Genomic DNA, 26,785 nt, shown 5'->3' on the forward strand with positions numbered 1-26,785 from the left:
GTGAGAATGGATGAAATGAACGGGATAATTGACCTCATCATTTCACACTTCAAAAAAACAGGAGGAGTAGGGGGAGAGGTGATTGAATTGAATCCATGGTTGCTAGTGTAGACTGTTCTTCTAGGTAGTTAATGTTGATTTTAAGTTACAAAGGGTCAAAATAAGTGGAATCTTAAAATAAATACACCCATCCTCGTTGTTTTGATAAACAATTTGGGTTGTAGTTTAATTTTAATTGATGACATTTTGATTTTTTTTGTTGTAAATATTTCATTATAAAAAGTTGCATTTTCATAGGGATACCGTAGGAAATTTAATAATATAATTTAAAATAAAATATCTAGTCTACCAAGAACAACTTTGTTTTTTTTAATTGGCAAATACAGTTGATGTTTCAATCAAAGAGTTAAAAATATCATTGTTTTGGATCTTATTCTTCTCATTATTATCATTGTTATATACTTATACAGTTGTGTGTGTGCGTGCGCGCATGTGTGTGTGTGTGTGTGTGTGTGTGTTGTCTTGTTTGAATTTTTACAGACATCAAAACAAATCTGAGGGCAGTGCAAAGTCTCTCTCAAATTAATATAACTGTAATATAATTTGTCTAAGTGCATTGCACCCAACAACTGAGCAGGTGACTGGAAATATCTAGCAACTGTCTCTTACAACAACTATGCATTTCTAAGATTTTTAAAGTAATACCTGGAAGGCAGTATCAAAGTATGAATCCAAACTATCATTTTGTAAAATAATATGTGGTCTTTGATACGCACTGTCCACCTCTTTATCTCTCCTTCCTTTCTCCTTTTCCAATAAAATTAAATACTTCCTAGTTAGTCACTATCTACTTTTGTTTGTTTGTTGCTTTAGGTCTCTTCCAACACAATCTACTTTTGTGCATACCCTGTGGACCCATCACATTATTACATGATGACAAAATATATAACAGACATGATATCATACTTTCAGTCAAATACAGCCAGTCGGCCCTCCCCCTTGTAGGACCTCCCACTCTTACATCCAAATTGTCTAAATTTCCTTGACGTTTTGAGCTAATGAAGGGCGACATATTTTAATGATTACAATAATGCTATCAATATCAACAACAACCATAAGCAGATAAAACATTACCATAACAAATCAGTGTTTGTGGCCTATGGCTAAAATAACCGGCAGTAATGCACCAGACACTAAAGCTACAAGTTCCAACTTTTTAAACCCTTTTGACTCCCTGATTATGACAGTTCCATCTGGCACTGTGTGCTGAGTGTGGCTGGTGGAGATTTCTGGCAGGACGTGGACAGTGGCCACATAGAGGAATGTTCCTGCACTAAATAACATAGCAATGCCTGTCGTGTGGAGATCTGACAAAGTCTCCTTGCTTTGCTAGGGAAGATAAATAAGAAAAAAGTAGATTAAGAACGCATAAAATGATCCTATAACTTGATAAACACACCAACTGAGTGATCATGAAAGATCAAAGTTTGACTATGCATTGCTTCATTAGGATTTGATACCACAAAATATACTCATCCAGTGGTGATTGTGAAGCTTGATCTAATTATGATTGGGTTGAAAGCACCTTTGTACATCCATGATTCATGCATCCTCTATAGAAACAATAACTCTTTAAGATTCAACCCGACAAAAACCGACAACGGCATAATATTCATGGGCGGGATAGTCAAGACTGGCCTCAGTAAGTAAAATCCAATCGTTGTGAAGGAAATGACAGGCCCTGTCACTGCCGCAGGGTATTTTCAGCTTTGATTTTTATAAATTTGCCAACAGAAAAGAAAATACGTTTCAGAAATTGCGATTTAAATCCTATTTTATTTGCGGGTGAAAATCATTGACATTGCACTTTGTTTGGTAAAAATCGGTATAAAATTACGACTTTGGTGGTGAAAAATGACTTTGAAGACAATTATTGAAAACTTTTAAAAATATTATGAATAATTTATAACTCCCCTATTTGTGGGTCGATTTTGTCATTCGAGGTATCAATTTTATTGTAATAAAGAGATAGGAACTTCAGAGTTATTTTTTCTGATGTGAAATTATTACTTTGTAATTTTAGCACCAAGAAAAATAGTCGGTAAATAAATTTGTTACACCTCTTTGATAGACCGCCGGGGTCCGTTCGTGTAAAATTGTGAATCAAGCGTCTCAAAGTCTTAGACCATTGACAGGCTATCTATCCAGCTGGCCGGAACAAAGACGCTTCTCCCCGTCGATGTATTACGCTATTGTTATGCAAGGAATATAACACCTATTGGAGTAGGCCTAAAAGCTAAAATCTAAAAGTAAAAAATATAATTCTGAGGAATTTGAAAGTCACATTGCTGAAATCAGCTTGAAAAAATAAGTACATTGGTCTTTGTTTCATAAAAATCGGTTGAAAACCAACTGTTTTACGAATAAATTTGATTTTAAAAATTGCTTTTGTTTATTTTAGCTTTTTTTAGCAACTTTTTTATTTATCGGCCGATTTTCTTGATTTTTATATCATTCTTTATATCTCAAAGAGACGAGATCAGTGATATACTTTGTTTGTTTCAAATGTAACTAGAACATAATTTGGCTTTTTTACCTATCGACCATGCCTGGATAATTTATTCAACAACGTGGCGATGTGACGCAACTATTCCATGGCCGTCTTCCACTGCCTCAACGATGATTCAATTCATTGTTGACGGCTGTTGACACGTGAGCTGCCAGAACGACCAATCGTTGAAGGGTCAAGATGCTCAGTAGCCAATCGTTCTTCGGTCAAAAAACTTAAGAACTCATGAGAACAAAAGTTTGAAATTTGGTGATGGACGGACCTATGAAATCCTTTCTGGGCGGAGTTTAGCCATGAGTGACCGTAGAAAGCGAAAAGGCAACTACAGATATCAAAGAGTAGGCTGATATCATCAAAGGATGTCTACATGATTGACATGGCCATATAGGGAACTCATTATCTACTCCCCCAAAAAGAATCTGAACACGAGAGGGTTAAGGAAAAAAACCCTCCCAATCTAAGAGCTCAATGACTGTGCAGGATTTTTTTTTTTAATGAACACAACTCACACATCATACTGCTTCTTTATCAGAATAAGCTACATTATATGCATCAGTAGTTGTTGAAATATACCATTCAGTCATGGACTAAGAGACTGGAACATGATGGAAATGTGTTAAATAAACGCCAAAGGCCCTCATAACCAGAGTATTTAAATCAGCTGAATCCAATTGAGCTTTCTAATTCAGCCTGAGAGGAATATGAGGTACAAGGGTGGGCTGATATATAAGTACTGTTTGCCCATAAATCAAAACACATTTTAGATACAATCATGAAACTTCACACACACACTCTCAATCCATACTTCTACACTCATTTGCAACACCGAATTCATGTAACATTATTTGAGCTCATAATTGAGAGATGTCACAACCTAACTAAGACAACACAGTTGAGAAAATGGCGACACATAATGAAATTCTCATCAAACAGCGCTCTTTTAATGAATTTCAAACAGCAGAAGGATGCTGCTCAGCAAATAACCATCAGAGAATGAAGGCCGTTTATGGCGATATGTGTATTACTGATGGTGTTGTTTGAAAGTGGGTAAGAATTTTCAAAGGAGATGTTTGATCACAAGCTACCAGGTCAGCCACTTTCTGTATCCGATAGGAATAATCAAGTAGCAGTTGAATCAAAGGGTTTAACAAAAAGATATATAATATATATATATATATATATTATATATATATATATATATATATATATATATATATATATATATATTATATATATATATATATATATATATAATATATATATATATATATATTATATATATATCCTTTCTTTAAAAAATATAGCATTGTGGAGAACATTGCGCTTATTTGAGTCAATAAAAAAATTGATACGGCGCACAACTCTACTGAAAGATTTGAAAATTAGAAATGTATTTTTTACAGATAGATAAACAGATAACTTGATTTCCTTTTATAATTTAAAGTCAGTTTGAAAGTTCGTTGAGTCAAACAGATAATATCATAAAATATGTACCGACGACACTTGGCTCTCAAAATCAACTAATTTGACACTGTAAAAAGTTGTCAATTTGCGTCATCTATTTATGACATCAAGTATTATTATTACTTCCGTTGTGTTGTTGATTTAGCGGTGATCAGTTTTGTTATGTAGTAGTATGTTCTAATTGCGTGTATGTTTGTGTGTGTGTGTGTGTGTTTGTGTGTGTGTTGTGTGTAGTGTATACATGTGTGTGTGTGTGTGTGTGTTTTCAGCAAATCGTGGTATTCATAGTGATATTATTCACTTGATCACATGAAGGTATTTCAGTCGCCATTTTGACTCTTTTTTTTACTATTAGGGTAAGCTCGAGAGGTTAGTCATAAGTGTTTTAAAGGTGCTAGGGTGTTTGTATTTCCATAAGTTAAGTAAAGGGGAGACATTCCGAAAGCTCCTACATCCCCAGTATTCTTTAAATTTGTATTTTCACTGTTGATATTTTGTCAGGCACTTATTTATTCAGTTTGTCATTATATAGAAGTATTTTAAAAACTCTAGAACAAACCTTGATAGATTTGTGAAAGTTTAAAATTTCCTAATTTGACCATTGTTTTGATATTCGGCCGCCATTTGTGATTTGTTAAGTATTGAAAGGTAGTGCAAAGCAGTCCGAGAGTTGTTTTTTTCTATTAGGGTTAGCTCGAGAGGTTAGTCATAAGTGTTATTAAAGGTGCGAGGGTGTTTGTTTTTCCATAAGTTAAGTAAAGGGGAGACATTCCGAAAGCTCCTACATCCCCAGTATTCTTTAAATTTGTATTTTCACTGTTGATATTTTGTCAGGCACTTATTTATTTAGTTTGTCATTATATAGAAGTATTTTAAAAACTCTAGAACAAACCTTGATAGATTTGTGAAAGTTTAAAATTTCCTAATTTGACCATTGTTTTGATTTTCGGCCGCCATTGTGATTTGTTAAGTATTGAAAGGTAGTGCAAAGCAGTCCGAGAGTTGTTTTTTTCTATTAGGGTTAGCTCGAGAGGTTAGTCATAAGTGTTATTAAAGGTGCGAGGGTGTTTGTTTTTCCATAAGTTAAGTAAAGGGGAGACATTCCGAAAGCTTTTTGTGTGTGTGTGTGTGTCTGTATGTTTGTGTGTGTGTGTTGTGTGTGGTGTATACATGTATGTGTGTGTGTGTTGGCATTTTTCAGCAAACGTGGCATTCATAGTGATAATATTCACTTGATCACATGAAGGTATTTCAGTCGCCATTTTGATTCTTTTTTTACTATTAGGGTTAGCTCGAGAATTTAGTCATAAGTGTTATTAAAGGTGCTAGGATGTTTGTTTTTCCATAAGTTAAGTAAAGGGAGACATTCCGAAAGCTCCTACATCCCCAGTATTCTTTAAATTTGTATTTTCACCGTTGATATTTTGTCAGGCATTTATTTATTTAGTTTGTCATTATATAGAAGTATTTTAAAAACTCTAGAACAAACCTTGATAGATTTGTGAAAGTTTAAAATTTCCTAATTTGACCATTGTTTTGATTTTCGGCCGCCATTTGTGATTTGTTAAGTAGTGAAAGGTAGTGCAAAGCAGTCCGAGAGTTGTTTTTTTCTATTAGGGTTAGCTCGAGAGGTTAGTCATAAGTGTTATTATAGGTGCGAGGGTGTTTGTTTTTCCATAAGTTAAGTAAAGGGGAGACATTCCGAAAGCTCCTACATCCCCAGTATTCTTTAAATTTGTATTTTCACCGTTGATATTTTGTCAGGCATTTATTTATTCAGTTTGTCATTATATAGAAGTATTTTAAAAACTCTAGAACAAACCTTGATAGATTTGTGAAAGTTGAAAATTTCCTAATTTGACCATTGTTTTGATTTTCGGCCGCCATTGTGATTTGTTAAGTATTGAAAGGTAGTGCAAAGCAGTTCGAGAGTTGTTTTTTTCTATTAGTGTTAGCTCGAGAGGTTAGTCATAAGTGTTATTAAAGGTGCGAGGGTGTTTGTTTTTCCATAAGTTGAGTAAAGGGGAGACATTCCGAAAGCTCCTACATCCCCAGTATTTTTAAATTTGTATTTTCACCGTTGATCTGCCCTCATTAAATGATGGTGAGTACAGTATCGAATGAAAATAGTTCTTTCCCCGCGAAATTGCGGGCTTTTTACTAGTATATATATATATATATATACACAGACCCACCATACATCCCGGATTTTCCGGGATTATCCCGGATTTAAGCAAACATCCCGGAATCCCGGAATTGAGCTGATAATCCCGGATTGTCAATGCTGATGTTTGAAATTTTTTATTTATTTATTTTTTTTGGAGAATTTTAAAATTTACGAATACACGTGTGATTAAAGGGTATTTGACGGTAAGGTATCGGGATCGTTTTTTTACTCTTAACTTCCTCTTTGGGTACTAACCAGCAATACTATATATCGATTCTTAAAATTTTGGATCCACTGCTCAGACTGCATCAATTCAACTTCAACCCATAGATTTATAAATAGTAACAGATAGGCTGAGCATCGGGACGATAATATAACACACATTGGGGATGCACGCCATTAGCTACAAGACCCTCACTCGCTGAGTTCAGGTGCGCTGGTTAATAGACTCCTTGTGTCAATACTCTCTCTCTCTCTCTCTCTCTCTCTCTCTCTCTCTCTCTCTCTCTCTCTCTCTCTCTCTCTCTCTCTCTCTCTTGTTGTTGTTGTCGGCGTCGTTGTTTTTTTTTTTTTTTTTTTTTTTTTGCGTTGGCCTCCTAGTCAAGTCAACAATTAAAGCTAAAGTAAACAAAAACACTGGGAAACAAAATATATTATTCCAGAAAACGATTACAACTACATGTCTAATGTTCAATAGGAATAAAACGCACACTTATCATTGATATTTGTGTCCAACAGCGTTTATGATTATGGTTGCTGTTCATTGGTTTTGTGAGGTTTATTAGACACTGAAGTTCATTCTCTTTGATGTCTGGCCCAACAGTAAATATTTTCCTTTGATGGAACAGTTTGGCGGCTTTCAGCAGTCGCATCTTGATATAGACAGTGGCGATGTTCTTGATCAAATGTTGTTATGTGATCAGCCTCAATGCCCATTTCATTGTCAAAGAAGGGGTATTTCAGTGATGGGAAAAGGCGTGTGTGCCTTGACTGTTGCCATCGTTTGCATGTGCAGCAAGTCCATGAAGTATTTGGCAGTGGACTGTCCACTGCTATTGGACTAAGCACGATTGTCCTGAATATTTTTTCACCTGTCTATATAATTTCTTGGGCAAAAATTTCCTTTGTGGCGATGCACAGCAACTACCAAAGAGTGTGCCGGATCATTGACAATTATTTTTTTTAAATCTTAAAATGTGTTAATTGATTGCATGAAGGTGATAAATAAACCACAGGATAAACAAAACACAAGAAATACAGTAAGCGGCAATGACAAACAAAGCACAGCCGTTTATTACACTAGAAATCTTTCACTTTAGTTTACTACCGCCTCACCCCCAATGGGAACGACCCACCGTCGATGACAGGGAGACCACCGTGTGGTTACGTCATAACAGATGTCCAGAACGTGAAAACTGGCCTATATTTATCCCTGCAGGTAGAATGCACCGCTTGGATTTCATTGTCAGTCAGGCTATAGGACAGATTTCGTAAAATCGTTCATTTTTACACTGCAATTGCTGACCATACACTTCTTCCATATTTTTCTATTTTATATGGATATAACGGCCACATTTTCATCTTCAAGACGCAATTATTTTCATTGATATCAAGAAATGGTGAGTATACTTTATTCTTTCTTGAAACATGTATATTTTTCTATTTAAAATTAACCTGAAAAATATTTTTAATTGTTTAAAAAATTCAAATTGATGTTATCTGAGTTTTGTTACCCTAACACATGGTAGTAAATACAAGAGTAATAATCTACTTTTAATATAGCATTTATTTCACCGATTTGTAATGACAGGTTTCTGCACAATGAATGTGTAAACACACGTTGTCTAATTCTTTGTTGGCTAACAAAATAGTCCCGTATTCAGACAAACTCCAGAGACATAAGCACACGAGTCCAATGGTGATGATAACGTTGTTGTTGTTGTTGTTGTTTTATGGTGATGATGATGATGATGTTTATGATGATAGCGCAGTAATAGTAGTAATCGTAGTAGCAGCAGCAGCAGCAGTAGTAGTAGTAGTAGTAGTAGTAGTAGTAGTAGAACACACACACACACACACGAGAGAGAGAGAGAGAGAGAGAGAGAGAGAGAGAGAGAGAGAGAGAGAGAGAGAGAGAGAGAGAGAGAGAGAGAGAGGCGTGTGTGTGTGTGTGTGTGTGTGTGTGTATAAAACTCATGTACGCACATTTTTAGCACGGAACGATTTTTATTGCATTGAACTTTGAACCTATAACTTTCACACCGATTTGCCATTCCGTCTTCACGATTCGCACCTTCCCTCGATATTCTTCTACATCGCCCGTTGATACAGTCAGGCGTGAGAAAAGAGGGTAGATAGATATATTATGACATCATCAAAAAGCGATGTAATCAAAGGTGGCCGATGATTGTGTAACCTCAAAAGCCCGGTGGACTGCGCTACAATGCCGAGCATTCGAGGGGATATGTGATTTGAGTGGGAGGGGCTTATTTGACTTTGCCGATGACCGACTGGTGGACGATTGAAATTATAATTGTCCTTTTTCAGTAGCCAGTTGGAAATTGATAATTGTAAACATCTGATTGGCACTCCATGGATAGAAAGCAGTTTGGATGTCATGGGATGAAATTTCTGGAGAGGTGGAGTAAATTTGAAATGAATTGAAAGTAATTTGGGGCGTTGTCTGGGTGTCAAATAAGACTCTCGCAGACCGGTGATAAATCAATTTTTTGGCCGCAAATGCTACAGTAAACTTCTTTCTCTATCTTATTTTTGCTAAAAATATTTCAGAGTGGGTATATAGGCGGATTCCATTTTGAATAACGGGCATTTAGAACTGTATTTTAAAGGAAAATTATTACGTTATTATTATTAGCAGGCAACTAGGCGATCACTATCGTATTATTACTAACAATCAATAATATTATTATAACTCTTATTATTACAATTCTTCTTCTTCTTATCATCATCATCATCATCATCATCATCATCATCATCATCATCATCATCAACATCACCATCATCATCATCATCATCATCATCATCATCAATATCAATAATAACTAATATTTTTTTTTCTTTACTCAGATGAATGGTCATACTGAAAACAAACATTGTCTCAATGCAAATGGACTCTGCCGAATAAGCGGTGAAAGGGCTCAAATGAGATATGTGGTTAAAAAACATTTCATGCAAACTGCTCCAGAATTAGCAAGTGAAGTTCCACCGGTGAAAAAAAAGAAAACAGAACGTTGGTTGATTAATTAGATGCTGTTTCTTAAAATAATCGTGAGGTTTTACGTATGTTAATAAAAAGTATAAAAATATGTTAAGATCTATACAAAGTTCAGAGGAATACTTATAACTTATTTTACCTATGATTGTCAATTTATTTTAAAATAACAGTTCATTTTGATTATCTGATCATTAATCCTCCCCCCCCCCTCCTTCCGTCCTTTTCAATGCGTTTATCACGATTTTTTTATTGTCAAAAAATGGATATTATTTATTTTTTACTACTACTACTACTACTATTATTATTATTATTATTATTATTATTATTATTATTATTATTATTATTATTATTATTATTATTATTATTATTATTATTATTATTATTATTATTATTATTATTATTAACAATAATAATAATAGTGTTATTATTACAGTGGTGATCAAGAGTAAGATAAATACACTGATATTTTATGATTATTACTAGTATTAGTATTACATCGATATCACGTGTTTCAACTGATTCACAATGATCATTTCTGTTATCCACGATGCGTTGGTTGTTCAATAAGCAGACCATTTTCAACAAATTTCCATTTTAAATAGTATTAGCTATCTGGTCCTCGTCCTTTTTTTTGTCGCAGCACTGGAGAGAGAGAGAGAGAGAGAGAGAGAGAGAGAGAGAGAGAGAAAGAGAGAGAGAGAGAGAGAGAGAGAGAGAGAGAGAGAGAGAGAGAGAGAGAGAGAGAGAGAGAGAGAGAGTAGAGAGAGTAGTGTGTGTGTGTGTGTTTGTGTACATAACATAAAACTAATTTATGCAACGTTTTACCACGAACTAATTTTCATTTTACCACCTCAGTTTGATCTCTTATCAGTTCTCTCTGACAATTGAACTTCGAACCTATAACTTTAACACAGCTACGTCATTCCATCTTCACGATTCGCACCTCAGCGACATTCTTTTATGTTGACTCGTGGTACAGTCAACGGGGTTGAGAGAAGAAGATAGATATTGAGTGACATCATCAAAAGCGATGTGATCAAAGCTGGCGGATGGTTGTGTAACATCAAAGACCAGTGACTGGTCTACAAGGCCTATCATATTCGTGGGTATGTGTGATTTGAGTAGGAGGAGCTTTCTTGACTTTGCTGATGACCGAGTGGTGGACAATTGAAATTAGAATTGTCCTTATTCAGCAGCCAATTGGAAATGGGCAATTGTAAAAAGCTGATTGGACGCTCCATGGAAAGAAAGCGGTTTGAGGGACATGGAAGGAAAGTGCCGGAGAGCGTGGAGTGGGGAGGAGTAAATTATATTGAATGAATGATAGTAATTTGGGGCGTTGGGAAGTTAAATAAAACTCTCGGAGGCGATGAGTCAATTCTTTGGCCGCAAATGATTCAGTAAAATTCTTTATTCTTTCTATTTTTAATTCCTTTCTGTCAGGGGGATATATTATAGGCGAATTCCATTTTTTTTTTGAACGGGCATTTCGAAAGCTATTTTAAAGAGAAATTAATGCGTTTTTTCAAAATTAGCAGGCGTTTAGGTGATAGCCACTATATTATTTTCATGAAAATGATCATCATCATCATCATCATCATCATCATTATTATTATTGTTATCCTTATTATTATTGTAATTATTATCGTCATCATCATCATTATTATTATTATTATTATTATTATTATTATTATTATTATTATTATTGTTATCCTTATTATTATTGTAATTATTATCGTCATCATCATTATTATTATTATTATTATTATTATTATTATTATTATATTATTATCATTATTATTATATAGTTTAGATCTATACAAACGTCAAAGGAATGCATATTACATATCTTTTCCTAAGAATTGTCAATTGCCATTACTAAAACCAGTTCGTTTTGATCATTTGATCAACAAACCCCTACAATTCGGTGATTACGCATTTTTTTTATTGCTGTCAAAAAAGGATATTGCTGTACAGGTGAGCGGATATCTCAACAATGCTTCATTACAAAACGACTTTGATTATATATTTCTACTCTGTGAATATTGATGATTATTGCAGTATTTCTCATTTATTTGTATAAACTCAGATAACTATGTAGTTTTTGATTATATCGTTTGAAGTAATTAAAATTTCGGACCCATTTTTATGGTTATTTCCTATAAAATCTAATCCCAAATGATCTACTAAAATTATATCAAATAAAAATGTAAACCACTTGTTATGACTCTAAAATATCTTATTGCTACATCTAATAGCATCTTTACTACGCTACTTTGAACTTGAGAAAAAAATCATCAAAATAGGAAAAATTGCTCAGTCTCCCGTTCGGCACAGGCCGTGACTCGCCATCTGTTATGAACTAGCGTCCGGCAAAATTTACCTGTCGAACTAAAGTGAAAGCAGTAAACGGCTGTGAAAGGGACATTTTTCCTTATATCCCTGATTGGGTTGAAAAATCCCTGATTTTGCTCCTCAAAATCCCTGATTAGCATAATCCCATGTTGGCAGGTCTGTATATATATATAGCACTTGTGGATATATTTTGTATTTAAAGAGGGTGACAAAAAACCAAAATCTTTTGATCATTTCTATGAGCTTAAAATATAAGTAATATTGAATGATCATCATATCTCATATTCTTACCTGGCCCAGTCCTAGATATGTAACGATGGCCATAAAAGGGGCAGCAGCTGAAAAAATGGCTAAGTGTTTCCGTATTCTGGTCCGGTCCAAACCCTCATGGAGGAGAAAAGACACCAAACCAAAAGCTGCTGGAGCCTGTGGAATAGAAATGGAGAGATATATGATCTGTCACAGGTAATAAATCAAATAATTGTATTTTCCTTCCTAAAAAGTTCGAATTTAAGGAACTAAAAAATTTATAAACACAGAAAACCAGATTTCATCTCTTCTTGTTTTCAGGGGTGAGAATGACTACCACTAAAAAGGAGGAAATTTTTCAGGCTAAGATCAAGAAGCATCCATGCAAAAATAACCTATAAATTTAAAATTCATTAAAATTTATTGTGATGCAATCCAAAATGTGTCTCGCAGCAATTTCTGACACCACTCGGAGGAATTTCAAAAACTGAAAGTGTAATTATAACATGGTGGTTGTAGTAATGGTAGTCATAGGTATGATGATGTGGTGATGGTTGTAGTAGTAGTGGTAGTCGCCACATCTCCCTTATTCACAGATTCACTTATGCCCACCTCCCATTGTTTCAAGTTGACCAGAGACGCCAACTTAAAATTTGGCTCACGTAAATTTCAGAAACAATTCTGAATAATTTCAATGCTTAAACAGGAATTTTTGCAAACTAAATATAATCTATTGAGATCTATAATCATCCCAATACCCCTTGTTCCAAATCAAGTAAAGTTCCAAAACCAATTTCATTATGACGTATAAAATATAAAAATGAATGGTAGGGGTGGTGGTAATAATGATATGATGGCGGCTGTTGTATTGGTGGCAGTAATGATAATGATGATGTATGTGGTTGTGGTGGTTGCAGAAGTGGTGGTGGTGATATTGTTGTGTTGGAGGAGGTTGTAGTAGTGGTGGTAAGGATGTGGTAGTGATTGTTGTTTTAATGGTGATAGTGTTTTGATGTCGTTGTCGTGGTGGTGGTAATAATGGTGATGATGATGTGGTGGAGGTGGTTGTAGTAGTAGTAGTGGTGGTCCTTCATGAAATGATGGTGTGGCGATGGTGGTGGTGGTTGTAGTAGTAGTAGTGGCAGTGATGATGATGATGATGATGATGGTGGTGGTGGTGGTGGTGGTGGTGATAAGGTGTGTACCTGGAGAAGAAAAGAGAGATTTATGGCTGATGTGAAAAGGATATGATCCACTTTATAGATTTAGGTTTGTCTGACAGAAGGTCAGATAGTGTGTGTTTGTGTGTGAGAGAGAGAGAGAAAGAGAGAGACACACACACAGGGAGAGAGAGAGAGAGAGAGAGAGAGAGAAAGAGAGAGAGAGAGAGAGAGAGAGAGAGAGAGAGAGAGAGAGAGAGAGAGAGAGAGAGAGAGAGACTGCTCAAATTGAATATAGTGATAGGTACAGAAAAATTAGGTTAAAGTATTGAGTGAACTTTATTGTTATGTGTGTTGTGTTTTATTTGTTAACCGTAAATATTAAGTTTGTTTCATGTTGGCAATTGCCAGGAAATTAACATTTAATTGAATCATATGGGTGTGTTTGTGTGTGTGTGTGTGTGTGTGTGTGTGTGTGTGTATCACTGTTAAGTATAGGAAGATGAAAAATGAAAACATATTGAGGCTAAAGAACTGGGTGCTCTTTACTGATTTGTGTGTATGTATGTGTGTGTGTGTATGTATGTGTGCGTGTGTGAGGGAGAGAGAGAGAGAGAGAGAGAGAGAGAGAGAGAGAGAGAGAGAGAGAGAGAGAGAGAGAGAGAGAGAGCTCTCAAAGTAAATCTAGTGATGAGAACAGAACGATGAAAGTGAAAAATTAATGAGGCTAAAGAACTGAGTGAACTTTATTGATTTGTATGTGAACGTGCATATGTGTCATGTGTGTGTGTGTGTGTATGACAAACACAGAGAGAGAGAGAGAGAGAGAGAGAGAGAGAGAGAGAGAGAGAGAGAGAGAGAGAGAGAGAGAGATTTGAGCTATTAGTTCGAAGGGTTTTTACGGCGCTTGCTTCACGTTTACTTTTGTAGGTCATTTCAGCACCACTTAAAAGGTAGAAATGGGCCTGTAAAAAAAAAAATAGATTTAAGTAAGATCAAAAGTACCGGAGAAAAGGTGAGACCAGTTCATATAGGTGACTTCGAACTTACTACATTGATAGTTTGATCTTGGAGTCTGTTTGTGAGAAACGGACTTCAAGATCAAACTATCAATGTAGTTAGTTTGATGTCACCTAAAAGTTTCACCAAGACACAAGCACAGAATCCTTGTGAGAGAAATACAAAATTTAGAACAACAAATCTAACGTCACACAAAAGAGAGATGATTTACGAGGACAAACATATCATCTCCCAAAAACCATGACTATACATTTAATTGTTTCCCTCCCTGCCAATGAATCTGGCCAGAAAAAGGATCAAGCCAAGACAAAGACAGAAAGCAATTCTGATCAATGCAAGTAGAGATCCCACCAGGAAGATGATGTGATAGTGGTGCTTGCACTAAAGGTGGTACTGATTATAATGATGACAGTGATGATGTGGTTGTGGAGATGGTGTTACTGATGATAATGTGATAGTTGCTTTTGTAGTCGTGATATTTGTGGCAGGGATGGTCATGATGTCATGATGGTTCAGGAGTGTGAATGACTGGTCACGAAAATGGAGGAAATTTTTCAGCGAATAGTTCAAGACCCATCTATGCGACGATAACGTATAAATTTGAATTTCATTAAAATCTACTGAGATGCAATCCAAAATGCGTCTCGGAATAATTTCTGACACCACTTGGAGGAATTTCAAAAGTTGAAAGTGTAATTACAACGTATTGTAGTTGCAGTTAAAAAAGGTAGCGGTAGGAATGATGATGTAGTGGTGGTTGTAGTAGGGTCGTGATAAGGATGATGATATGGTGGTTGTAGTTGTAGAGGTGTTGGGAATGATCGTGTGGTGGTGGTTGTATTAGTTGTGGTTGGGATAATGTGGTGGTAATAGTAGTAGTGATAGTTGGGATGATGTGGTGGTGGAGGATGTAGTTGTATTGGTAGTAGGAATGATGATGTGGTGGTGGTTGTTGTAGTAGTGGTGGTAGGGATCAGTGATGATAATGACAATTTGTAAAAAAGGAAGAAAATCTATCGGCCCGTCTGTCAAGCCCAAATCTAATGCAAAAAATAACATAGCTATGCATTGTTACTTAATATTACGTAATATATTACTAACTTCTAAAACACGTCTATTCTGATCACAAGATATAAACTGACTTTTTGTAAATATAATTTTTTAAATTGTCATTTCCAATTAAACATTTTAGAGCCCTATAATGCTTCCCACTATATCAAGAGATTATAATAAACTTTTGGCCAAAAGGAGGGATTTTTTAATACTACAAAAACGGCTAGTGTGTGTGTATTACTGCAACCTTGTGGTTATGCAGCTTATGAATAAGAATCTTTAATCAATTGTAAAACATATTCCATCAAATGAGCGAATTTAAATCAAGCCTTTAAAAAAAGTATTACTTAAATCGATCAGCCAAACTTACTGTTACATTTTCTCTCTATTACAAAGTGATATCTATAAACATAATAATGTGAAGTTAGAAGGTTGGCTGAGAAATAAAATATGGAAAAAAAAGAAAGAAAGAGAGTGAGAGATAGATAGATAGATAGATAGATAGATAGATAGATAGATAGATAGATAGATAGATAGAGAGAGAGAGAGGGAGAGAGAGAGAGAGAGAGAGAGAGAGAGAGAGAGAGAGAGAGAGAGAGAGAGAGAGAGAGAGAGAGAGAGAGAGAGAGAGAGAGAGAGAGGCCACTCTGATTTTTGTTTTAATTGGTAATTAGAGATAAGTTGTAATGAATTCAATTGAATTCAGAACAAACAAACAAACAAAAAAGGAGTACAAAGCTAAATGGTACAAAAATATTGACACCCATTTGCTCCATCCCCTTCCCTTTTGCTCATCTTTTCATCCAAGGCCGTCATTGGTATTGTATCACTATTCACATTTGGCGCCAATGTGTCCAGACTAATGTCATGGGCATGGGAATGTCATCAAAAATCATGCAGCTGAGCAGAGGTGTCAAAAAATGACAAAAGACATATTGGTGATTTTTCAGCTAAACTACCTCTTAGCCGAAAATGTTTGACACGGCAAAAACAGCTGAAAATTTCAGAAAAATCCTAAAATCGCGGAATTCCGCGGAAGATTATCATCACTGAGGGATAATGATGTGATGGTAGTTGTAGTAGTAGTGGTTGTAGCTGTAGTGGTGGTGATGGTAGGGATGATGATGTGGTGGTGGTTGTAGATAGTGGTAGTGGTGGTAGGTATGATGATGTGGTGGTGGTTGTTATAGTAGTGGAGGTTGGGATGATGATGTGGTGGGAGTTGTCGTAGGGATGGTGGTGGTGGTAGGGATGATGATGCGGGTGATTGTAGTATTAATGGTGATAGGAATGATGATGTGGTGGTAGTTGTAGTAGTGATGGTGGTGGTGGTAGAGATGATGATGTGGTGGTAGTAGTAATGGCGATAGGGATGTTGATGTAGTGGTTGTGGTGAGTCTTTTTAAAAGGCGGAATTGTGATGGTGATGAGCGGAGATAAAACACTGTTTAGGCGGAAATCCGCCTTTAGGCGGAAGATTCTCAGCCCTGTGTTTTCAAATATAAAAATAAATAACATTGAACAGTACCTAGAATGGAAGCTCTGGCCACATAAAAATCATGTGGATCATCACTTTTTTTTTGTTTTAGATTCATCAGCAAAAGACTAAAGAGTATTTTCACTTTTGTCCTCAAATAAAAATACTGCCAATCTTCTGGCCTTGAAAGATATCTAGCGTGGACACTTCCAGCAGTGCAACACTGGAAAGCTCGAAACCCTGATCATTAGAAGATGTAAGTGGTGGTAAGGGCATGCTCTTAGCTGGCCACCCAAATGAAAGAACAAATAGAGGCAGGTAAAAGTAGACATGGTGAAGAATAGTGGAGGAGGAAATCAAAAAGTATTGCAAGTCCTGGGAATATCTGCATCATTTAGGCTGTGACAGAGACAAGTGGAGATCACTTGCCAGTAGGTGTAAAAGGCAGTAAGTATAGAAGTCTATGATTGAATGGTCCGAAAGCTTGAATCTATCTAGAAAAGTCCAAATTTGACCGATTTTGGATGACAAAAAAAATTCAGCTGATTAAGATTTTTTGGGGATTGGTGGATCAGATGTTATTGACAGAATTTAGAGCACCTAGTTTCATTTCTATTTACTTTCTTGATCAACAGCAAGGAATAGATCACATTCTTCCTTTTCTTAAAACCAAGTTCTATTCAAAGTATAAACAAATTTATAAGAAAACATAGTCTACACAATGGGTGGTAGAATATGAAGCAAATGGTGATTTTGAGTTTATTCTATCACTCTGTCTCTAGCAGACTCTTTATAATGGTGGACCTACTGAAATTTGAATTTAAAGTCTGAATCATGAAAGTGGAGTTAAATCTATATGATATTACTGAGAAAAATTCATATAGTTTCTTCAATTGTTAATAAATTGTATATAATCTCGTTTCAAACTTTCCATTTGACTGGACCTGAGCTTTACTGCTGGAATTCTTGTCTCAAATGCAAAAAGTTATGTTGAGAACTGTAATCATATCAAAATTATACAATCATTAAAAATCTCCTTTCAAACTTTCCAATCAACTGGATCTGGATCTGAGCTTTAAAACAGTTTTACTTCCGGAATATTTGACTCATATTTCTATTTTAGAAAAAATGCCAAAATAAAAGGATATTCCTGCCTTTCTCACACAATTTTTCATCACATCGTGCAAAGGTTAGGTTGAGGGCTGTAAATTATACCAATTATGTTTTTAAAAAAGAGGTTTTACAGCGCTTGCGACACAATAAAGTTATTTTAGCATCAGTAAAAAAGACAATGACAGAGGAAAGTTGTGGATATAAAATTAAAAGCATTAAAGAAAAAGAAAGACAAAGGGGACTGGGTCAAAAAGGGAACAGAAGATTCCACGAGCAAACCATTGATGTGCCTATTTTGACATCACCTAAAAGTCCCATTCAGGCACAAGAAAAGGATCCCGCTATGAGAGATACAATCAAATGTTTACAAAGTACATAGACAGTATTCAAAACTAATAATTATAATGGATCATATCACTAACAGAGAGATGATTGACAAGGGAAAAAATATCATGTCAAAAAAGGTACTACAAATACATTTGACTGCCTCCCTCCCAGCTAAGGATCCACGCAGGACCAGGAAAAAAGCCTAGCAATCTCAATCCAGAAAAAGACAGAGAGCAACATCAAAAGGGAAAAATTGGGGATAAAAGACACAGCAAGTGACATCGTGTTCACCATGGGAGGTCAGATGACCCACCCAACAAAAATATATTAGAACTTATGCAAGACAGTACACATTAATTCAATTATAGTGACTCACCTTGTGAAGCATGATGGCTAGAAAGACTATCATTGTTATATGACTCTCTGATAAAGTCACTGCAGCCCCAAGGGCTATGCCATCGGCTGAAACAACAAATCCAAATAAACCATTATTCTACAAAATTAGAAATGATGTGGTGGAAATTGTTGTAGTATTTGTGTTAGGGGTGATAATCTGGTGGTGGTGGTTGTAATAGTGGTGATAGGAATTAAAATGTGATGATTATAGTAGAGGTGGTAGGGATGATGATGTAGCGGTGGTGGTTATAGTAGTGGTAGTAGGGATTATTATATGGAGGTAGTGGTTATAGCAATAGTGATGATGTAGTGGTGGTTGTACAGTTTACTTCCGATATTCGCAACACTTTGGGATCAGCAACAATGTTGGGCTGGACTTTAATCCAGCAAAGTGTGAGCTACTGAGAATATTAAACAAATGTAATCCACTGATATCCGATTAAATCAATCATAATTCAAAACTTGCTACAGTTAAATCTTCAAAATACCTCTGTCTAACAATAACATCAAATCTCTCTTGGAACGAACATGATATCTCTAAAAAGGCAAACAACATCAATGCTCTCATAAGAATGAACCTAGGCAATTGTTCGCAAAAAATAAAAGAAACTGTTAAAAAACGCTAATACGACCCAACCTACTGAGGTGGTGAAATAGAGAAATTAGAAAAAATTGAAATGGTGCAGCATGATCACTGGTGATTACAGAACAACGATAAGCGTAACTGGCATTGTAAGAACTTGGGATAGACAGCACTCAAGGAAAGAAGAAAAAGAGTTAAAGTAACAATGTTTTATAAGATGCTCAAAGGTCTGATAGAAGTCGAAACCAACGGGACTCCAAGACCAACAATTTCAAGAACAAGGGATAACGACCAACAATACCTAACACCAAGTTCGAAATCACAAAGTCACATGCAATCCTTTATGCCATCAACGATTTGACTTTGGAATTACCTTACTGAAGACCCGGTGGAAGCACATGATTTGGATAATTTTATAAGAATACTATAATATACAAGTATGTCATATTAAGTATTGCTTATGTAAAACTTGCGACAATACACCAAAGGTGGACTGCAAGTAAAGGAAGAAGTTGTGATTAACAAAAGTTGAGTTTCTGGTCCACTATTGCAACATTTTTGGAGATGCCATGTTTTTGGCAAGTTTCTGTCTGAGTTGGTTTAGGAGATGAATTTAACTCATTGATGATTTTAATTTATTTTTTTTTGTGGGGGGGGGGGGGGGGGGGGGGTTTGTAATGAAAAGTAATGTGATATCGCTCCTCTTGTTAGGAGAAGCCATGGTTTCTCAGTCTTTGTGTTTTGGTTTTTCCAAGCTGCAGTATCTTTGGTCAATTTCAGATAAAATGATGAACATTGTTTTTACCCCGACTTGTAAGTTTATAGCAATTTTGATTTGACCACTTATCAGTTTCATACCATATATGGTAAACTCAAACCAGTTGTTGTAAACAGTGCTGTAAGTCCACCACAGACTGAGCAATTTGATTGAAACAAAATCCATATGGCAGCCCTGTATAGATTTTCACTAGTAAAAGCAGCTTTGATCCAAGCCAACATCTTATTCAGATTGGATTAACTTTCACTCTTTTGTTCTCAACATTTGTAAACGTAAAAAGAAATTAGCCATGATGAGAGACAAGCTGACCAAGGCACAGTCGTCAATCCCAAAACAAAGGATATCGCTCAGTCTCTCCTTCCAACTGTCATTGCCTACTTGTTGTCTAGACTATGCCCAGCCCCATCGCCTCCTATCTAATGGTCACAGATGACCACACAAACCCATACAGCAAAGCCCTGCCCTCTTTTGACTCCAATAGAATGGTGACAGATTATTAATGAATTAAACCCTACCCAGTCTCAATTCTTCATCCTATCATGATTTCACCCATAATGAAATTTAATCATGAAATTTTGTGTGATTGCTATTTTGAATGTGCCACATCTTGAGGTCGAAAATTTGTTGAGATTAACCAAAGTTTGTTGCAATTAACCAGTTACTTTTATATAGAATTAATTCCGTTTCTTGGGAAATGTTGCAATTAACCAAGTTGCGCGATTATCCAGAAAGGACTGTAGTAGTTATGATAGGGATGATCATGCAGTGGTTGTGGTTGTAGGATTGATGTGGTTGTGATGAGTGTAGTAGTAGTGACAGGAATGATGATTTGGTGATGGTGGTTGTAGTAGTCGTGGTAGGATGATGATGTAGTGGTTATTGTAGTGGTGGCAAGGATGATTTAAGGCTAATGGCATATCTGTCCCAATGGCATTACCTGCAGCATGCACCACCAAACCAAGAGTTGCTGTTATCTTATTCCTATTATGAGCCGCAGTTGTGGCAGACATTTCCAGATCAGAGGGCATGGAATGAGAATGAAAGCTACCCCCAATTTGATCAACCAGCAACATAAAAATAAAGCCAAAGACAAGACTGATCCCAATCTTGGAGTGTTCTTCCACCATGTCATGATGGGCATGGTCAGCATGAGCTCCTGCCTCAACAGCGACACCCATGTTATTAGCACTTGTTTTTAAATGGTCAACCCCTGTATCCTTGTGGTGTATATGGGCATCTTCAGATTTGATGTGATGAACCTCCTTTGCTTGAATTTTGGGTAAATCTAAACTGTGCTCATGGTGATGACTGTGGCCTAAATTTCAAAGAAAAAAAATTGAAAGAAAGAAAAAGGTAAAATACTTCAAAGGCTATTGACTATTGACTAGTAAAAACAGTATTGATTACAATTTGAACGAAAACATATGGTCATATCTCAATAACTCAAACACCTCTGTTCCAACCCATATGTCTGGATTAAGAAGTCATTTGAATAATGGACATTTTTAAAGTAAAAAGCCTCACAAACCATGGGGATTTCGATCATATTCATCAAAAGCCAGAAGTAAAAAAAAAAAATAAAGGAAAATGTTTTCAGTTTTTTTATTAACCATCAATCTGTTGTTTTTATTTTGTCTTTGACATCTCTGTATTTTTTTTATTGCTGGACGCTAACAGTGGAAATAATTTCATTTCAAGATGCTAATAATAAATGGAAGTTATTACCTTAAGCAAAGCATTGTTAACTCATTCTTTTGCATTGCATTGTTGTGTAAGGCGCCCACCTCCATTGCTTATGAAAAAGTCTGCCTTAGTTAAGTATCCATCATACACAAGTCGAAAAACATTCAGTGTGGAAGGAATCCCAATCAGGTTCCAGCCATGTAGATGGTGACAAACAATGAAGTGTCGGCCCATTCAGTTATTTTATTTAAATTAATTTAGGATTTTTTTTTCAATACTTTTTTTATAGTTTGATGTTGAATATGATCTTTTGGTTTGGACAGTCTACTCTTTTATCGTTTACAGGCAGGATATCTTTACCAATATTTGGTATAGGGTGTTGAACAGCTAAGCCACACCCAGTCACCACATGCTCTGATCATTGAATAAAACTGCCCCACTCTCATCAAACAAAATGATTGGTCAGCTGTGTAATGTTTTATTCAAGGTGTGACGATCTTGACATCGACTATGGGCACACAATGTTTGTCCCAAAAAGAATAAACAACTCAAACAATAAACCCACTCGACTGTCTACCTTGTTGTCTCTTATCAGACAAATTGATTTATCAGTTGTGTCGTGTCTTAAGGTGTGACAAGATTGGTGATAGTTAGGGGTAGACAACAGGTGGCTTGAGAGGAGTAGTCAAATTAGTACATCACTGCCTCACTTACAGAAAAGTGTCTAGCTTACATGAGTTTAAAGGACTGTATTGGGCAAATTCCAAGACACAGAATTTTATTTTTTAAATACAAAACAAAAATCTGTGGCTCATGACCACTGAGAAATGCCATCAAAATAAACAAGTTTTTGTAAATGGATGGAAATCATAGCAGGTTGAAAAAAAGTTGAGATAAACTTGTAACTTAAGGACATTTTAAAAAGTTCCTGCTTTCTCCAAGTTGCTTTTATGAGTGATGAATAATATCTATTGCGGGAGACTTTGTACTTTGAACAACCATGATGCAATCAAAACCCCTACCTTGTCCATTAGAATACATGGCATGAACCCCCTCTGGTATAATCACTGCCAAGGCTGTACCAACCAATAATCCAGCTCCTAGAACAGTTACCATTCGTAACTTTTCCTGAAATGAAATAAAACATAAAATCAAGAATCACCACTGTGCTTTCAAAAGCAATTACTATACACTACATTACTCAGCTTGTATATTTGCAATTGTCAACTGTTTTCTACTATTTCTGTGTTGGAAGATTGCAGTTGACATCAGAATATTGTTTGGTCTCGTTTGTTTTTTTAAATTATTTTGACAGCCAGAGAGATGATTTGTTTTTAATATTCGGTCGAAAAGTTTATAAGTGAATGACTTAACAGTATTGCACATTCTTTACATATCACACAATTTTACAGCTTTACAAACATTTACAATATAGACTATTTAAACTAAAAAAGGATAAGCGAAAACAAACCAAAACAAAAACAAAACAAAATAAACTAGTATATAATTAATAAATTTACTTCAGAAAGATTGATTGACTTGAAGCAAGGTTGGCTATATCCATTATTAATGGAACCAGAGACACCGACTTAAAATTTGAATTTCAGACACCACTCAGAGGAAATTCAATGCTGAAAGAGGAATTTCTGCATAGAAGACAAGGGAATTGAGACTGAAATGCCATATCGCAGTCTTCTAAATAGATAACTTATTACAAGTATACGATATGCAAACAATTTCAAAAGCCATACCAAAATCCCTTTATTTCAAATGAAGTAAAGCACCAAAACCTAATGGTGGTGGTTGGAGCAGCGATGATGATACATGGGTGGTGATGGTAGTAGTAGTAGTGGTGATTGTTGTTGTAGTAGTTATGGTAGTGATGATGATGTGGTGGTGGTTGCAATAGTTGTTGTAGTGATGATGATGTGGTGGTAGTTATAGTAGTAGTGTTTGTAGTGATGATGATGAGGTGGTGGTGGCTGTAGTTATAGTGGTAGCAATGATGATGTGGTGGTAGTGGCTATAGTAGTCGTGGTAGTAATGATGATGTGGTTTGTAGTTGTTGTAGTAGTAGTGTTTATATAGTGAGGTGGTGGTGGTTGTAGTAATAGTGGTAGTGATGATGAGATGGAGGTGGTTGTTGTAGTAGTAGTGGTAATTATAATGTGGTGGTGATTGTAGTAGTAGTAGTGGTAATGATAATGTGGTAGTGATTGTAGTAGTAGTGGTGGTAGTGATGATGATGTGGTTATGTTGGTTGTAGTGGTGGTAGTGATGATGATGTGACAGTAGTTGTTGTAGCAGTAGTAGTAGTGATGATGTGGTGTTGATGGTTGTAGTAGTATTGGTAGTGATGGTTGTAGTAGTAGTGGCAGAGATGATGATGAGGTGGTGGTAGTTGTAATAGTTCTGGCAGTAATGATGATGTAGTGATAGTGGTCGCAGTAATTGTGGTTGTGATGACGATATGGTGGTGGTGGTTGTAGTGGTAGTGATGGTAATTGTAGTAGTAGTGGCAGTAATGATGAGGTGAAGATGATTGTTGATGTGGTAGTGATGATAATGTGGTGATAGTGGTTGTAGTAGCACTGGTAATGATGGTGATGATGCGGTGATATGGTTGCAATAGTTGTGATAGTGATAATGATATGGTTGTGGTTGTAATAGTAATAGTAGTGGTAGTGATGATGGTTGAAGTAGTGTTAGTAATAATGATGAAGCAGTGGTAGTGGTTGCAGTAGTGATGATGATGATGGTGGTGGTGGTGTTTGTTGTAGTGGTAGTGGTAGTGATGATGTGGTGGTGGTTTTGGTTGTAGTAGTAACAGTGGTAGCGATGATATGGTGATGGTGGTTGTAGTAGTTGTGGTAGTGATGTGGTGATAGTGGTTGTAGTAGTAGTAGTTGTGGTAGTGATGATGACATGGTGGTGGTTGTAGTAGTAGTGGTATTTATATGATGATGTGGTGGTGGTGGTTGTAGTAGTAGTAATGGTAACAATGATGATGAGGTGGTAGTGGCTGTAGTAGTCGTGGTTGTGATGATAGTGTGGTGGAGGTTGTAGTAGTAGTAGTTATGGTGATGATGATGTGGTGGTGGTAGCTGTAATAGCATTGGTAGTAGAGATGAGGTTATGGTGGTGGTTGTAATAGAAGCGGTAGTGGTATTGTAGTAGTGGTGGCAGTGATGATGATGTGGTTATGGTGGTTGTAGCAGTAGTGGTAGAGATAATAATGATGTGATAGTATTAGTAGTTGCAGCAGTAGTGGTAGTGATGATGTGGTTTTGGTGGTTGTAGTAGTATTGGTAGTGATGATGATGTGCTTGTGATGGTTGTAATAGTAACGGTAGTGATGATGATGTGGTGGTTAGGGGGGGGGGGGGGGGGAAGGGGGATATCCTTGGAGCAATATGACCTCACCGGAATTTGACGGAAGTTGCCCGTAACCCGGAATTTTTTGCTCTAGACCGGATTTTTTCCCAGACAGGTGTCTGGGGATAATGACAGCCACACTCCAAAACTTCTCCTATACAAGCTGCTAACTCGCCACAGCTCATTCAATCACAATCCTCTGCTCAAATCCCAGCCTACCCCACAGTAGCCAATCAATGGTTGTTTGCACAGAGACGTGTACGATGAACTATCTTACACTGATAACCAAATATATGTAATATATCCTCATTAACTCGTAAACAACAAAACTTATACTTATACTTCATATACTGTTTGACGTTTGTTCTAACCCCCCCCCCCCCCCTCCTTTTTATTTTAGTTTTAGATGTTACGATTATGATTAACATTCCTGATTCCTACATACTGGGCCTAGTGAGAAAATCTTAAGATTGAGTGGGTCATGATTTTAATTTGGCTATCACTATCGCGTACACACAATTAGTGAGTAAAAGATTGGATTTTTCCAGTTTCAAAATAAAAATCAAGCTACTTTGCTTGGGTTGTCTGTGATGAGTATAGAATAGAGGATGAGCATATTGAAGATATTGCTTTACTTTAAATTCACTCACTTCAGACAAAGTAACTGTAAGTGGAATTATTCCAGCGATGTAACAGCCAGCTAGCATTGCCAGCGACAATGCAAACAAAGTTACGATGTCCTCCATTTTGAAAGATCTCTTATTTTATCTTCTAATGAATAAAATATATAACCATTGCTCCTTTGGCTTCCACAGACCAAGACCCTCCCATTAGTTTGTCAACAAAAACACACACACGTAGGAAACATCACCGTGTAATCTTCGTGGAAATAGAACAAGTCATGTTGGATCACCAAATAATCGATTTTTGAATTTGATACTCTTATCTTTGTGTTAGTTTAATCTTTTCTTGAGCGGTTCAAGTCACATATTAAAAGTATCTTGCGATACAATCTCAATCAATTAAATTAGGCTTTATCTTAATCATTTTCAGATTTTGATTTAGAGTAGTCTCAAGATTAACAGTTTTAGTTATAGTCGTGAAATAAGGAACAATTAATTCGACTATAACTACTTTTCTCGTAAAGAAGCAATTATTTTCACAATTTTTATAGATTGCCAAGTAAGCTGTTTTCTGTCCAAAATCTAAATCAATAAATATTCTTAAATTGTTCCTTTTTTTCTTTTCTTTTCTTTTCTTTTTTTTTTTTTTTTTACAAGAACGAAATAAAATAGTAATAGATAAATACCTACCGATAACTCAATTGGTAGAGCACTCGCTTCACACGCAAAGGGACCGAGACCGATCCCGGGTTCAGTAGAGATTTTTTCTGACTCACCCCCCGCCCCCTGTCCATTGGGCAGTGATTGGGTATCTGGGTCTGTTAGATCTGGCGGAAAGTACTTTGCGATAGACAAGCGTCCTACCAAAAGGAAAGCAAGCAATTATTATTGTCTGTTTCACGTTATAGACACAGGGATACATTCCGGCTCTATGGGTCTAAAAGCTCGGAAGGAGTACTTTTTCACTACCTATATCAGCGTGTACAATTATTTGCTGGTCTGATAACCCAACTCGTTATGGACTCATCGTTGTAATGGAAATACAATCTCAATTGATAGCCTTATGCAAAACAACAGAAAACAGCACTCATACCAGGTCCCGCAGTCACGAGTTAATGCTCATCTCAACTCGTTTTTTCCCAAGCAACATCCGAACAT

At 36.1% G+C, this 26,785-nt stretch overlaps 1 protein-coding gene across 2 annotated transcripts; it reads right to left on the reverse strand.

The window, feature by feature from the left end:
• Positions 1–273: 273 nt before the first annotated feature.
• LOC144976162 (zinc transporter ZIP9-B-like) lies at positions 274–25,880 on the reverse strand. Of its 2 annotated transcripts, none has more exons than XM_078920352.1 (6): positions 25,655–25,880; positions 22,652–22,757; positions 20,884–21,261; positions 18,566–18,651; positions 12,082–12,216; positions 274–1,389 (listed from the first exon to the last, which is right to left on the reverse strand). In XM_078920352.1, the coding sequence occupies exons 1-6, from the start codon at positions 25,748–25,750 to the stop codon at positions 1,144–1,146; spliced, it is 1,047 nt and encodes a 348-aa protein (XP_078776478.1). In that variant the 5' UTR covers positions 25,751–25,880; the 3' UTR covers positions 274–1,143. The 2 variants fall into 2 exon arrangements, with proteins under 2 accessions (XP_078776478.1, XP_078776473.1); XM_078920347.1 differs by lacking the exon at positions 274–1,389 and adding an exon at positions 8,359–8,831 and having other exon boundaries at positions 25,655–25,858.
• Positions 25,881–26,785: the final 905 nt, after the last annotated feature.

The sequence above is a fragment of the Berghia stephanieae genome, chromosome 1, assembly GCF_034508935.2.
Source record: "Berghia stephanieae isolate SIO BIC M18660-M18661 chromosome 1, UCSD_Bste_1.3, whole genome shotgun sequence".
Taxonomy (NCBI): domain Eukaryota; kingdom Metazoa; phylum Mollusca; class Gastropoda; order Nudibranchia; family Aeolidiidae; genus Berghia; species Berghia stephanieae.

What these genes read in the sequence shown, in the direction of transcription:
- LOC144976162 (XM_078920347.1), bottom strand. Translation starts at nt 25,750, where the DNA reads ATGGAGGACATCGTAACTTTGTTTGCATTGTCGCTGGCAATGCTAGCT. An exon ending in TTACAGTTACTTTGTCTGAA is followed by an intron (nt 22,758 to 25,654) that starts GTGAGTGAATTT and finishes ATTTCATTTCAG; the next exon opens with GAAAAGTTACGAATGGTAAC. An exon ending in TTTGGTGGTGCATGCTGCAG is followed by an intron (nt 18,652 to 20,883) that starts GTAATGCCATTG and finishes TTGTTGTTTCAG; the next exon opens with CCGATGGCATAGCCCTTGGG.